This window comes from Nipponia nippon, unplaced genomic scaffold (genome assembly GCF_047370975.1).
Source record: "Nipponia nippon isolate SJK-2023a ecotype South Korea unplaced genomic scaffold, ASM4737097v1 scaffold_4, whole genome shotgun sequence".
NCBI lineage: Eukaryota > Metazoa > Chordata > Aves > Pelecaniformes > Threskiornithidae > Nipponia > Nipponia nippon.
Genome location: NW_028262358.1, coordinates 30,877,045 through 30,891,825, shown reverse-complemented (window position 1 = coordinate 30,891,825; position 14,781 = coordinate 30,877,045). Strand labels below are relative to the sequence as shown.

Genomic DNA, 14,781 nt, shown 5'->3' with positions numbered 1-14,781 from the left:
TGCAAATAGAAGCTGTGCTGGGTAGGCTGCGGGGCAGCAGGGGAGGGCCCGGCCGTGCCCTTGGCTGCTGCCCGGGCGCCCGCTGTGCGGCTGTGCGGCCGTGGGCCAGCTGGGGTTGAAGATTCCAGCCCACTGGCCCCGACGACACGTTCTCGTGGAACAAAGCCCATCTCCTCTCGCACAGCTTTTTCCCAGGAATTGGCCCATACGGAATAAAATAAATAAATCGCAAGCGTTTTGTGAAGGGGAAAAAAAAAAGTTCCTGCTGTACATAGCTCAGGGGAGCAGATGTTTTTCCATTAGCTCACTGTTCTCTGCTACACTGACTCTCTTTACATTTCTTGTTTGTGGCATGTTTATTGTATTTTTTTCCTAGGGTAAACTTTAGCACGTTACTGAGACAGCAGGTAGCTCGCTCCAGCCCCACTGTGAGCACATGAAATAGTTATCCTAGTCATTTTTCTTTAAATGCTCCTTTAAATTAGCCTTAGGTCTACCTGGTGAGGTTCGCAGACTGTGCTTAGCAGGCATTTAGCCAATCTTAGATCAAATTACCAGACCTACTTTGCTGCGAGTGGCCATATTTGGTAAAGTATTGGGTTAGTCAAGAAGCTAAATTGTCAGATATAAAGTACTAGTAAAGACAAACAAAGTGGACATTGTAGTTAAAAGTAAAGCTTAAAATAATATAGCAACAGGAGCCGGAATATTAGAACTCTTATTAAAACTGGCTTGCAGCATTCTAAAACGCTCCGTATAAATAGAGCATACAGTTATTACTGCCTGCAAATATAATCACACATACTTCAGATAAGAAATCACTCAGAGAGTTACCCAAAGAGCTTAGAACTATTAAAACTATTTCTTTTCAGTACTGACATGCTTTGCTTTCTGGGTCAAAAGTGATCTTATAAAAATGTCAAATGAAGGTAAATTTTGGTCATAGATTTGAACCATTTGAAGTACACTTTCCTTAGCCAAACAGCATGATTGTATTTTCTAAACAGAAAGGAGGAGTACTGGCATGATTTTAAAAAGGAAATAAGGGGTAGAAATAGTTCCTAGGTCAGACATTTCTCTTGGTAACACAAGCAGTATTATCACCAGTAATCTCCTGGATTCCCCTTGCAGCTCTTCCTGCGACAAGAGGTGGAAGGAGTTAACAAGCTTTACCAACGCTGTGGAAGTTCCTCCTCTCCTCTCAAAGCTGAAGTCACATTCTCAGTCATGAAAAGTAGAATAAAGAGGGAAAACGGGCACATGGATCACATAAAGACAACCTCTCCTGGAGCTGCACCACAGCAGCATGTGCAGCACCCTTGCCGAGTACTCCTTGAAATGACCTGTTTCTCAGACTTGGGGCCAAGAATAATGTTTGGGCTTATTAACGTTAAAGCCTAATAAGACAACTCTCTCCTTTTAAGAAGCCATTACATTTCAAGAGGACTGGGAGGTTATTGTTAAAAGGGACCAGACAAGCTGTGTTAATCACAGTCTTTGCTGCAGAACACTTGAAAACAGAGTATGCCTATTAGTATTCCTCTAAGTATGCCTGCTGCAGGGAGTGGACAACCTCTCTAGTCGTTGGGGACAGCAGACCATGTACTCTTCCAAAGCTAATTGTAACTACCCGCAGGGAAAACAGGAAGATACGGAAGCCCGCTGAAGAAACGTGCTAAGTTCCCTGCCGCAGATGACTGTACTCCCAGCTGGTCCTACAAGAGATGGCTGGACATAAGATTAACAGTGAGAATTCACAGTTTTACTTGGATGTGTGAAAGTGAAGAAGAGGACTCTTTCTAGAGACCACAGATCCATCAAGTAGCTCTTCAGCTGCTTACAGTAAGCTACAAAAAATTAGCTTGTCAATGTTCACTAGGCGCTGCTGCAGGGAAAGCCAAGGTGCAGCATCCATCATAGCGCAGCACATTTGGACTTAGCAGCTGCACTTCCAAAGCTGCTGCTTTATAATCTTCCCTACATAACTGTGCTGGTCATAAACCCAAAACAGTTACAGATAAAAACACTAAGTCTATGCCCTCTTACGCATGAGAGAAGTATCTTTATCGCAGGACAAAAGAGCCTAACTATTTGCACAGGGTTCACAGCCTCGCTTCCCTTCAGCCACTGTTAGAGGAATGCACATGTTCTCGTGCACTAACTGTGAGACCCGTTAGGAGCACAACAAGCGCTCTCCAGCTCCGAGGGACTGAGGATGCTTCTGCACAACAAGGCAGGAAAACTCCTATTGCAGCTGCAGGTGAAGGGCGATACAATTCCCCTACAGAAGCACCGTCTGATAACTACCACCCACTAACGGTCCCCTTGCAAGCGTATGTGCTGGCTTTGTGGCCTGGCCTGGCTGCTGGAGGGCTGTAAGAACAGCCTCACACAGCTGTGGAATAGCTGGTTTTGTATGCCTCTTTCCAATCTAAGTGCAGAAAGCTCTAACTGGATCAGTCGGTTGGTACCATTAGTTTTCACGCCTTGGGATACGAAGAGGCACAGGAACTGTAATGGCTCTAATGGAACCCAGACATGATTGCAGCCTGGCGCTCTGAATCCATACCCACACACAGAGACACGGCCAGCTGCGTCCTGTTAGTGTCTGAAGAGGATGGATGCTTTGTTATAAATTTACTGTAGTATGAGGTTAGGAAATTGTAACAATTTTATCTAAAGATTTATGATTCACGTGAAAAAGGTTAAAGTGTTAATGACAACAAAAACAACAATACACGAGTCATTTCCCAAAGGCAGATTAACATTTTTTCCCTTTAGAGATAGGACACTGAGGTATGAAAAAGTTAGGCAACTTGCCTAGAGTCACAAGATGAGTCACTGACTGAAAAAGGACAAGTCCGATCTAAACCTGATAGAAATCTACAGCATACTGCTGCGGCTCTATCTTGAATATGACAGGACTCCGGATGCAGGCATCAGAATGTTACTCTAATCGTCTGTTGCTTTCCACAGCTGTTAATTTTGGGGTGAGCTGTAACACAAAAGCATGTGACTACCTCAACTGTTTTTAACCACGCATTTCTCTTTAATTTGTTGTTTATAAAATGTCTCTATTTTGGAAGTTAACTTCTTACGAGCATACGGGTTCCTCCCTTCTCCTCCTTCCAGATGGGAAAGATTCTAGTACAGAGGGTCAGTGATATCCTTTTGGACTATTCCACTCACTAAGCCCAGTGTAAGATCCGACCCACTTCAAAGAACTTCTCTAATTATTCAGGGGCTGTGCCCTTCTCTGCAGAGAGTAAAGACTACCCCAAAATACCTGCATCTCTCCTCATCCCTCAGGATACCAGAACGCATCGACTTTCACACTACTGCAAGAAGAGAATGGGCAGTACCTCACCAAGAGCTCATTAAGCTGCCTCCACAACAACGACTGACTTCAGTAATGAAATTACAAAGCAGTCACAGTACGTATTTTCAGAATATCAATCCTGATTCAAGGCCAGTTAAAAGTAAGCATGAAACAAAACAAAGATTTAAAAAATGATAGAATAGGACAGAAAAGTTACAACTTATAAAAATTAATTCTACCTAAAAGAATTAATTGGCACCTTTGAGAAAGGCACTTGATTTACACTGAGAAGTAATCATAGCAATTCACAGCTAGGTCACAGCAAGCACTAGGTCTTTATTGGTTTTGTCTTTTCACAGAGCAGCAAAAATGTAAACTGCCTAGAGCTATCTGCAGGATGATGGACAACAGACACCTGACTTCTCATCACAATAAACTCCGTTTTTTTTGCTCCTCACCAGCCTCCTCTGCAGCCTTAAATCAGGAGCATAAACTGAATAAAGCAAAATCTTGCTAGTGATTTTGAAGCCCACAGCACATCACTGAAATTTACATACACAAAAGCCAGTAAGTGAACATGTGTGATTAACTTAAAGGATGATGCATTCCATAAGGTAACTTCTTTTGTTCTTTAATAGTTAGTCAAATCGTAACAAAAAGAATGTCACATATTTTGTACCAGAACTGATGTCTCATTGGTAGGAAATGGCCCTCAAAACCAGCTATAAAAATCTTTGCTGAGAAGCTGGGTGAGACTGCCAGGTTTTATATGAGAATTGTCAATTGTACAGATTAGCTAAACGAGAATTTGAAAGGTTCTCCTGCATACAGAATAGCAAATTATCAGCAAGGTTCCAGTGGGCTCCGCTTTTTTTTTTTTTTGCAAATGGTAGCAGATACATTTAATCACAGCTCTCAAATGTAATTTCAGGCACGCAACTGTGGGCCCAGTTGTGGAAGAAAAGCTGTGTCTCTTCAGAGCAAAATTGCAGGGTCAGAACTCTTTCTATCAGTCCTGAAATGCTGGAATGCAAATGGTAGAATGTGTTGTGCAACTCTTCCTCACCAATTGTCCTACATAAAACCCTTTCACGAGTTTGGAGATCGCCTCTGGGTAGAGTTCCTTCTCACTGTTCTCTTCTCCCTTTATGTGCTCTGCTGTAGCACCTCTGCATGAGTGTCTCAAACTGACATGCAACCTACAAGTCCTTGGGAGATTCAAACAGTCAAGGATAAAATAAGTGGAGGACTCGCGCTTTTTAATAATTTTCACTTAAACCTCAGCAAAGATTGGAAAGTTCCCAGTCTAAATAACATTTAATACATGGTTTGCCCAGTCTTATTAGAGGGAAGCACATAGGAAAATGAGAATGAAAATAACTGTCCCTACCAACTATCATTTATTAATGGAGAACTACCTACCCTCTTCTTTTAAAAGCATATTTTAGTGATGACTGAAGTTTTCTGTGTGTTACAGACAAATAGAGGTGAGCTGAAAAAAATCGCACTACTCCAGTGGTTTTTTTTGTTATACTGAATCAAATAAGTGGTAATTCAAAAACTGACTGGGATAGACAGGCAGATTTTCTGCTGGAATAAGGTGATTTTCAACTACTGATTTCAACTACTCTGTTAATACTTATGTAATCTCATTCACCACTGGAGGGAAAGAGGAACTCCAGGTGGTTCAGGACTTACCAGCTTGTAGCCAAATTTGTTCAAGAGTTGTCCACAGCTGCATAGGTCCTTGCTTCATCGCGCTGCTCTGCATAGTTATTTCAGACATGGCCTGTTCCAGTCTTGATGCAGCAAGGGAAGAGGCTCGCTGTGATCCTATGGACCAAACAAACAAGAACAATAATGCATTTTGTACTTCTTTGGGATATTTCTTTGACTCATTAAGGCAGCAGGTCTGATTCTCCACTCACTGCATCAGTTTTATGTAATAAGAACTCCACTGAATTCTGGCGTGACCAACTGGAGAACCATGTTTTATAAAAGGTTAATTTACTGAAAAAAACCACTAAATTACCCAAGGGCTGCAGCTCAAACAAGCGAATTAAGAGACAGACAGTAATTTTATAAAGGTCTGCTTAGCATTCATCAAGGAAGCAATTGTATTTTGCTCATTTGGAAAGCAGAGCTCTACCATCAAATATTTCCCGTGAATACTTATTGGTAACCCATTTTGTAAGCACACTGTCACCATACAATTACAAAATATCGTCCACTAATGTAAAATCTTAGTACAGCATTACAGAGTAGCTTGGCACCATTCACACAGCACACACATTTCAAGTGACTTCAATATTGTTCTACTGGTTTAGAGGCAGCATGGTTTTTCATTTAACCTTGGGGAGCAGAGAGCTCAGTGCTTTGACTATATTAACCTTTAGTATGCGCTGTAACATTTACGCAAGAATAAAGTATTTGGCACCCACATCTCTGGGACAAAACATCACATCAAAAGCTATTCCCAGGAAGAATGCACGGGCAGAGACCACATTCTCCAGTATATCAAGTGGGATTATACTGGTGAGCTGACCTCTCAGAGGGGTACCAAGAGGATAGTAGCAAAATAAGAAGCTACAAAATGAGATTTCAGAGTTGGCTTTGTAAAGCTTTGGGAAATAAATATTTTAATATACATAGGTTTATATGTGACTTTAAGGTTGATAAGCTCTTTCTCTGGAGAGCTGCTGTGACTGAAGCACTTGCTCTGATTAGCATTACTCTTCCATCTATCCTTACAGGCTGACCTTGTAGACCACAAGATCCTGGAGTTAAAATCCCGCTTTCTCTCACTACAGCCACCCTGAAGGAGCCGCAGAGCCTAGGAACAGGTACTCAGAGAAGCTGGGATGGCTCTGGGCAAGGGAAGGGACAGAAGGGCAAAAAACCTGTCACAGGGCATATGCATTAAGTGGTCTCTCTCAGACGGACAGCATGCTTTTCCAGCTGGAGCTTGCTGAAGACAGGGTTGCCAAACCACACCTTCTCGCCAGCAGGCCATCATTTGTGTCCAGGGTGCCGGCAGGCAGACCAGCATGGTCCCCTGGCTGGTGCTCCTCTGAACGCTGAGCTGGGACCCAGCCTTCTGCCAGGCGCCGGGAGAGGCACATTTCCACCCCATGCTCCTTCAACACCGGCGCGGTGCGGGGCAGGATACAGCCCGCAGCTCGTACCTCACCCGCGGCAGCGCTGCCTGCCCCGGCGAGCGTCACGGCTAGGGAGAGGCCGCAAGTGCAACTCAAAGCCTAAAACTGCTATGGGAAATATTTGTCCCATTATCTCACCGCTAACTAATGTCATTCACTTTAAGCAGGAGAACTTCAAAACAGCCCTGCAGAGCAGGCGCCTCCCACGGCTCCCTTGGAAAATGCAAATGTGCTCTTCCTAGATGCATTTCTTAAATTCCTACATATTTTCAAAGCCATTCCTGATCTAATGTTCCAAGAGATGACAGTGCAGTAATGTAGCAATTATGGCTTTAATGGTACGGTAAAAGCCATTCTCCTTTCACTGAGAATTTATTATATTTAACAGTTTATTTAACCGATCCATCTTCAGCCTGTTTCACTGCACGGAATTCCTCCCCCTGCCCTGCCCACTCACACTCCTCTCCCCCCATCCCTCCCTCCACCTGGGAGAAATTTGACTGAAACCCCCAGGAATTCAAGTCAGACAAGGGTTGCTTAACACAGGGAAAACTACCACGCACTCACCCCCAGCCATCCAAAACACCAACAGCTTCTTTGGAGTGCAGAGGCAACAAGAAAATGGCCACGTGAACAGCCAGTGATGTTATTAGGAGCGCTGTGAAGTTAGGGCAGACCTCTTGCTTTCTAGATGGGCAAACTTGGAAAAAACTACATGGGCTTTAGGGATTTTGCCATCAGCCTAATCAGATTCTTATATTAGCACTCCTGATCACGTCAGCATGCTTTGAAAGCAACTTGCCGTATTACATTTCTCTGCCAAGACCGCCCTCTTTCAGAGAGGCTTTCTGGAGCTGTGTTTCTTGCAAGCACCCGTAGGTAATGCTGGTCTGATTGCATGAGGTGGGCAGATGGGCTGGTGTTTTATTCACATCCTCACAGAGCTCAGAGAAATCCTCTTTTCCTTGCAAGTCAATCCATGGAGACTATGTCACTGTAAGGCACCTTTGTGCATTTTGGAGAGGTTCACATGCTGCTGTGAGGCTCAACAGCCACTTAGGATCTACTAAAGCATCCTTCCCTCACAAAGCAGGCTTTACAGGAATATCACTATGAGCTAGTTGCATGCAGAAGAACACAAGTTAGCTGCTCCTCTTCTCCTTCTCTTCATTACCTGGGTAGTTGCCAAGAGGGGAAAGCCTGCGAGTTGAGACTGATCTTACCCAGTGCTGTGAGCTTCAATCTGCACAGCCATAAAAAGGGAACCCAAGTTATTTAGCAGCGGAGGCTCTTTGCATTTAACAGCCTTTGGCATTCCAGTCCTTTGATGTTTATTTTCTTTTCCATTTCAGCTTACACAAGGAAGCAAACCACACTAGGCAGAGACCAGCTGATCCCTTCCCATCCCTGCCCATCCTCAGACACAGATACGTTCCTTGTTCTAAACACACACACGTCAGATTATAATCATGGAATCATAGATTGGTTTGGGTTGGAAGGGACCTTAAAGATCATCTAGTTCCAACCCCCCTGCCATGGGCAGAGACACCTTCCACTAGACCAGGTTGCTTAAAGCCCCATCCAACCTGGCCTTGAACATTTCCAAGGAGGGGGCATCCACAACTTCTCTGGGCAACCTGTTCCAGTGCCTCACCACTCTCATAGTAAAGAACTTCTTCCTTGTATCTAATCTAAATCTACCCTCTTTCAGTTTGTAGCCATTACCCCTTGTCCTATCACTACATGCCCTTGTAAAAAGTCCCTCTCCAGCTTTCTTGTAGGCCCCCTTCAGGTACTGGAAGGCTGCTCTAAGGTCTCCTTGGAGCCTTCTCTTCTCCAGGCTGAGCAACCCCAACTCTCTCAGCCTGTCTTCACAGGAGAGGTGTTCCATCCCTCTGATCATCTTCCTGGCCCTCCTCTGGACTCGCTCCAACAGGTCCATGTCCTTCTTATGTTGGGGGCCCCAGAGCTGGATGCAGTACTCCAGGTGGGGCCTCACAAGAGCGGAGTAGAGGGGGAGAATCACCTTCCTTGACCTGCTGGTCACACTTTGTTTGATGCAGCCCAGGATACGGTTGGCTTTCTGGGCTGCAAGCACACATTGCTGGGTCATGTTGAGCTTCTCATCAACCAACACCCCCAAGTCCTTCTCCTCAGGGCTGCTCTCAATCCATTCTCTGTTCAGCCTGTATTTGTGCTTGGGATTGCCCCGACCCATGTGTAGGACCTTGCACTTGGCCTTGTTGAACTTCATGAGGTTCACATGGGCCCACCTCTCCAGCCTGTCGAGGTCCCTCTGGATGGCAACCCTACCCTCCAAGCATGCCAACTAATAAGGCTCTCTCCATCCCCGCCCATCCTGACACATTTGCTATTGCTATTCTTACCCATCTCTGCTGGACCGCTCACAGGAACGCTCCTTAAAGCTTGTCTGCCTGAGTAATACTCTGTAAGGGCAAGTCTTTGCCAGCCTGGCCCTTCTGGACTGCAAGGGGCTCAGCCACAGCTCTGAACCTCAGGCAAGCAATATGGTGACTCTGGGGGTGGGCTGAGCGCTACTGGAGCCAGAAAAGAGTATACCTCTAAAACATGCCATCTCCCAAGAGAGGAGGTAGGCATGTATCACACTGGTATCATTCTGACCTCAGGGTGGTGGGGGGAGCCGCAAAAACTTCAAGCGACATTAAAAAAAAGTCTCTGAATGTCTCATTATAAAATCTCTCTCCCTAAAGAAATGTAGATCTTTATTTGCTAAAAAAACCCCACAAAACCTGTCTCACAGAACTTTAATGTCATGCCTCAAAATACATGCAAATGTTGGCATAAGAAGATATCACATCAATTTGTTATTTTAGTGCAGTCTCTTTCTCTTTTTAACAGCTCCACTAGACAGAATATAAACTTCACATTTTACAATAAAGCCCTCCACACATTTTGGAAAGAAATCATAAAAATAACAAAATTGATTTTGTCGTGATGAGCTCTGCATATAAGCCATACAAAATATATCCAAATAATTCTAAAGCACTGTTCTAGGGTTGTTATAAGACCAAGAAGGACCAAGTTTAATATTTTGCATCTATGAAAAAACTGCTATCAAAATAGAAATGTACCTCAGTAGATTTACTAGGCTTATAAGAAACACAGAATTCCCTAGCCTAAATCACTTCAGGCAAGAGCATTATAAGATAAGACTAAACCAGAAAAAGAATGAAACAGCAAGGCAGCTGACTGATATCAGTGAATTTAGCTAGGAACACTGCTTCAGTTAGGAGAAGATGAAGAAAATAAAGAGGAATTAATCTTCCTGGCAGCAAACCTAAAATTCTGGCACAGCAAATAATCTCATTGTGGTCTAACTGAGGGAGAGGCCAGTGTCAAACCCGGCCACAGTAATCTCCCCTTCAGTGACGACTCCAGAGATCAGAGAGCGCCTGTGCATTACAGCGATACTGCTGCACGCTCCCGGGGGATTTCACGATGGAAACCAGAGCCTGTTCCAGAACGATGCAAAAAAAATCAGACCTCCTCCCTTCTTCAAAGCAGGCAGCCACAGCCGCAGCTCTGGGGAGGCACAAGGGGAGAGGGGCTAGAGCTATACTCTCCAATCTTACCTCCTACTGTTTTCAAAGAGGCTCCCAACTGGGACAACAGACCCAGCTGCCTCCTCTCTGCAGATGGAGAACAGCAGCACCTAGAGCCTGCAGAGCAGCGAGCCACAGACCCTTGCTGAAAACAGCCAGCGCCAGTCCTGCGCTAAGGCGGACGGTGCAATTTCAGTACAAGCCCCATCCTTAATGTCCATTGTGGGTGCAACCATGTTAGCATGGAAACCTAGATTCTCAAAGTGGAGGAGGAATACATTTCTTGGCTAAAACCAAACCGTATTCAGTGCAAAACACTTCATGTGCATGAAAAGCTGGTTGAAAGCTTGTTCTTTACATTAATTTGCTCTTTCTGGCAGGCAGTACCATGGCATACAGCACTTTCTGCTGAACGACAGCTGCTCCATTGCACACTGGTTACTAAAACTGGGCTAAGCACAGGCTGGAACAGGTACCCAAGCGAGGTGCTTTTTGAGGAGGGCACTACACAGAGACCAAACATGCCTGAGCTTTGCTGTGACGTTGGAGGAGGTGCTGCAGGTGTGCAGCATAGGAGTGAGCAGGAGGCAGGAGTGAGGTCTTAGAAGGGTGGCACTCCAGCACATCAAAATATTACAGGCTCTGCTGGTGACGATTTGGTCTCAAAATCTCAAACAATGCTGTGAAGTGCGTGTAGCCCAAACCTGGCCACACTCCTTTCTCCAGACAACTACAAAGCAAGGCAAGAGATCTCCAGAAAAGCATGGGACCCCCACCCAGAATGCCCTTTACATACCATTAAGCACCAGCTAGAGCTGAAGGAGCAGGGACCAATCCAGGCTCAGCCCCTCAGTCTAGGCATCGTAAGTCACTCACTGTTTCAGCAGCAGAGTAGGAATTGGATGGATAACAGAAGTACTGTGGCAAATAATATTTGTTGGGTTTTATTGCTTTCCTAGTAATGCCTCGTGGTTGATGGATTCTGCAAACTACCTACAGTGTTTTCCAAGCCATTTTCATATATTCAGTGAAACTGAAAGTCCATTTTACTGCTCCGCATCAGGGATGACATGGGATATTTCACAAATCTTCACAATTATCAGTGATGACTATCCTAAATGATTTTGTATCACCAGGAAACTTCCATGTCATATCCACTCCCTTTTCCAGATAATTTTTAATGTGCCAAACAACAGATATTCATTTAGCAAATCCTCTTCATCTGTTTGTGCTGAATTTGGCCTGTTCTGTTTAATTAAGCCGGAGACTATAGAACACTGTCATATAAACAATAAGAAAAAAGACCTATACAAAATACAGAGACTCATCTCAGCAAAGGGTAGTAAAAGGGAAATGGAATAAACAGATTAAAAATTACATAAATATGTGTGCATAGAATCAGTAAGATTACAATGTCATAAATATAGACCCTAAGGGTTTAACACTACAAACAAAAGAGCAGACATGCTGAATAATGTTTCGATGTTTGAATGTTTGTATGCTCAAGACCTAACCCTGCAATGCTTTTTAACCATTGGTGGGTGTAAATGGGGGTTAAACACACATAATTTAATACAAGTCATGTACTTAACACATAGGAACTTGTCCTCCATCTCAGCCATATGTGCTGAGCATGTGACTTCAGTTTTACCAATTCCAAATGTTCAATATTAAGACTCAGACAAACCCTAATTCCCTAGCCCCAAAGCATGAGGCTTGTTTAAGAGTTAGGTTTTTTAAAAAATAAACTTTCATATTCTTCTTGTCCACTTTCTGAATCTGTGAAGTTCATTTTTTTTGCAAGTGTTTCTCTACATACACAAGGGTAGAAAGTTGCTTCTGTAAAAAAACCCCAAATTAAAAGGCAAGTTTCTCACATCGTCATCTGATTCTGAGAGTTACAGTTTTAAAGGAAGCACCAACTATCACGAGACTTAGGATAAAATCACAAGTCAGCAGCACTCTCTGAAAGCCTCCTTTCCCCTTCCTGCCAAGATTAGCTTTGATGTCTCAGTTATTTCCATCTGACTATACCTGTTACTGTGAATGTGTATTTACCATATAATAAAGCATCACAAGGTTTATGTACACATCCCAAACCAAATCACCTTCTAATAGGAACTGACACTCTCAGCTTTCCAAAATCACAATAATAGCTGGCTTGATCAGGACATCTAAAAAGGATTAAATTGGGGGGGTGCGGGCGGAGGAGAAGGAGGAGGAAAAAGAAGGACTGCATCTTACAGTTCTTGCAGAAGTCTAGTGAACTCCAATCTAATACCTTTCATGCTCATCTTGGAGAGCTTTGTAAAAGAAAGCAGGAACCCATATCTTCATTTTATGCATGGGGAAGCCAAGGTACAGACAAACCACAGTGACACATTCTGCAGCAGAGATGGCCCCGGAGACAGATCCGGACTGCCTGACCACCAGCCCAGCAATACACGCGTGCACAGCCCCACCCCGCCAAAGAAAAGAAAACACTCCTCTCTCGCAAAAGCATGCATTTAGGATGGGAAAGCACAAATCGTTTCCTCACCAGAATCGGTATCATGAGCATCTGGGAGCGTCAGATGCATTCCGTTATGCTTTTTGATCACCGGTGTTTCGGTCACACTACTTCCTTTGTCAGAGCCACTGTAAAGAAACAAAACTGTGTTATCTGGCCACCTTTCAGCGGAGAGACAACATTGCCCTCGAAGCAAGCAATAGTCTCATCTAGCTGCCACTGGAACTGAAAACTCAAGCTTTCCAGTTGCAGGCCATCAGCTTCTTGAATGTGTTGTTTTAACACCTGCACCCTGCCAATGGACAGGAAGCTCAGAGACACAGCGCCCAGCAAGGGCTCCAGGGCACATACTGGTATCGGTTTATTGGGCTGTTGGGAGTCTGTGCAAACTACTGGACGAGGAACATGTTGGCAGCTAAAAGCCGGACCAGAGGAGGCCAGCCAGCAGCCCCAGGCCCAGGAAGAACCACCATCCCTTGGGCTTGTCTGCAGAAGGATTTGTTCACAGGTCTCCTGTGCTGATCCTTTTGAAACAGACCAATTACCACCTTCCATCCAGGTGCTAATTTCTTCATTTCAAAGGGATTATTTTCTCTTCTTCCACCTTTGTTCTGTTCAAACAGAGGAGGAAGATAAAAGCTACCACATAGCACTGCTTTATGAAAGGAAGACTATCTGGTCTGCTCTTCTACTAGACTTCTGTCCTCACAGGAGAGTCCTTCCAAAGGGAAACAAAAAAAAAAACAAACAAACCCAAACCAAACCAACCATGTGCCTAACAAAAAAATCACTTAACACGGACCTCCTTAGCGTTCCTGTCACCACATAGTCTGCCATCCCCCAAGGATCAGACGGTGATGATATCTCCTCTCAACATCCATTAACGGACAAAATATCAAAAGGAAAAGTGACTGCCCTGGCTACTTTTTCTGGCACACTTCCAAGCCTGCAGCTCAGCCTTTGGATAGTACTCCTCCCAGGAAACAAGCTGTCACAGAGTCGTGATTGCTGTGGATGCCCTGTCTTCCAGTCTGATCAGTTCTTTGGTAGGGAGTGCACAGGATTCCCTTGAATATGCATTAATCTAGCAGAAGAATTGGCTTGTGACTGCTATTTGGTTTTAAACATGATTATTCTGTTATCACAGAAAACAATAGCAAAAGATAAACCAAGTCTTGTCCTTCCCAGCTAACAATCTAGGACTGAAAGCCCCTTACTGTCATTCATCATAGGGGTAATCATATTTACAATAGCTAATTAACCTTTTACGTGGGCTTTGGAATCAAACACTACAGTTTCTGTTAATGGACCCTGAATTCTTGGGCATTTGACCATTTGCACAGATCTCTGGCCTTGACTGGGCCTCCCTGTCTTCCATACTGGTATCCACACTCATTTGAGGGTATCACGTGGTGACGGATGCAAAGGAAAATTAAATTCTCTGTCCTGCACCTCTGCCTTGCCCAGCCAGGATGAGCCCAAGTGTCATTACCCTGACTGGGGGCTGCTGGTGGAACTGTAGGGGCGTTTCTGTCTGGCTAGTGTGTTGCATATGCAGGAAAAGGGCAGCTGCACTTCAAAATATTACTCCCATGAGGTGAGCGCTGCTTTGATGCAGCATCTATCACCACAAAGTCACTGTTCAGGCACACGGCTGAACACCGGCTTATATGCTATACTCCTGCACAAAGGACAGGTGAGGAGATTGGTGGACGGTGTAAGTTTGGCCACAGTAAAAACTGACCACAGGAGAGCATCATTCAGAGAAGGCTTGATGAGGTGGCCTCAGTTAACAAAAATGCATCTCAATGCAGTCAACAGCATGGCCTTTTAACTGGAAAAACAGACTGAAATCCCAGCCTGAAAACCAAGCGGTCTGCATTGTGCAGAACAACCGCTCCCAACAGCTTTATTTGTTATGCTGGAGAAGGGCTGAAAATGAACTGCTCCTTCAAAGCTGCAGTACAAGGCCTTCAGCCAAGAAAGCTTTTCCATGCACCACGGAAGGGACAGCAGCCAGATGATTTGCCTTTCACATATGACACTGGAAAGGCTGACGGTGGGACACGTCGCCACTCCACTGCCCATGTTTTTAAAAGGTAGTTGAGACAGTGCACGAAATGCTTGCAAAAATTGCTGAGGGAAACACTTGATTGTGAGAGATGGCAGAAGCACCAGTTTATCAGCGGGAAGACAAAAGAGGACTTGAGC

General features: G+C 44.4%; 1 protein-coding gene across 3 annotated transcripts in view; it reads right to left on the bottom strand.

The window, feature by feature from the left end:
* Window positions 1–14,781, bottom strand: part of TTC7A (tetratricopeptide repeat domain 7A) — a 178,378-nt gene that overhangs the window by 42,619 nt on the left and 120,978 nt on the right. For all 3 annotated transcript variants that reach the window (XM_087774610.1, XM_087774611.1, XM_087774612.1), the window contains 2 exons: window positions 12,601–12,698; window positions 5,018–5,152 (listed from right to left, as the gene is read on the bottom strand). In XM_087774610.1, coding sequence (XP_087630736.1) covers window positions 5,018–5,152; window positions 12,601–12,698 — 233 coding nt within the window. The remainder of the gene's footprint in view (window positions 1–5,017; window positions 5,153–12,600; window positions 12,699–14,781) is intronic.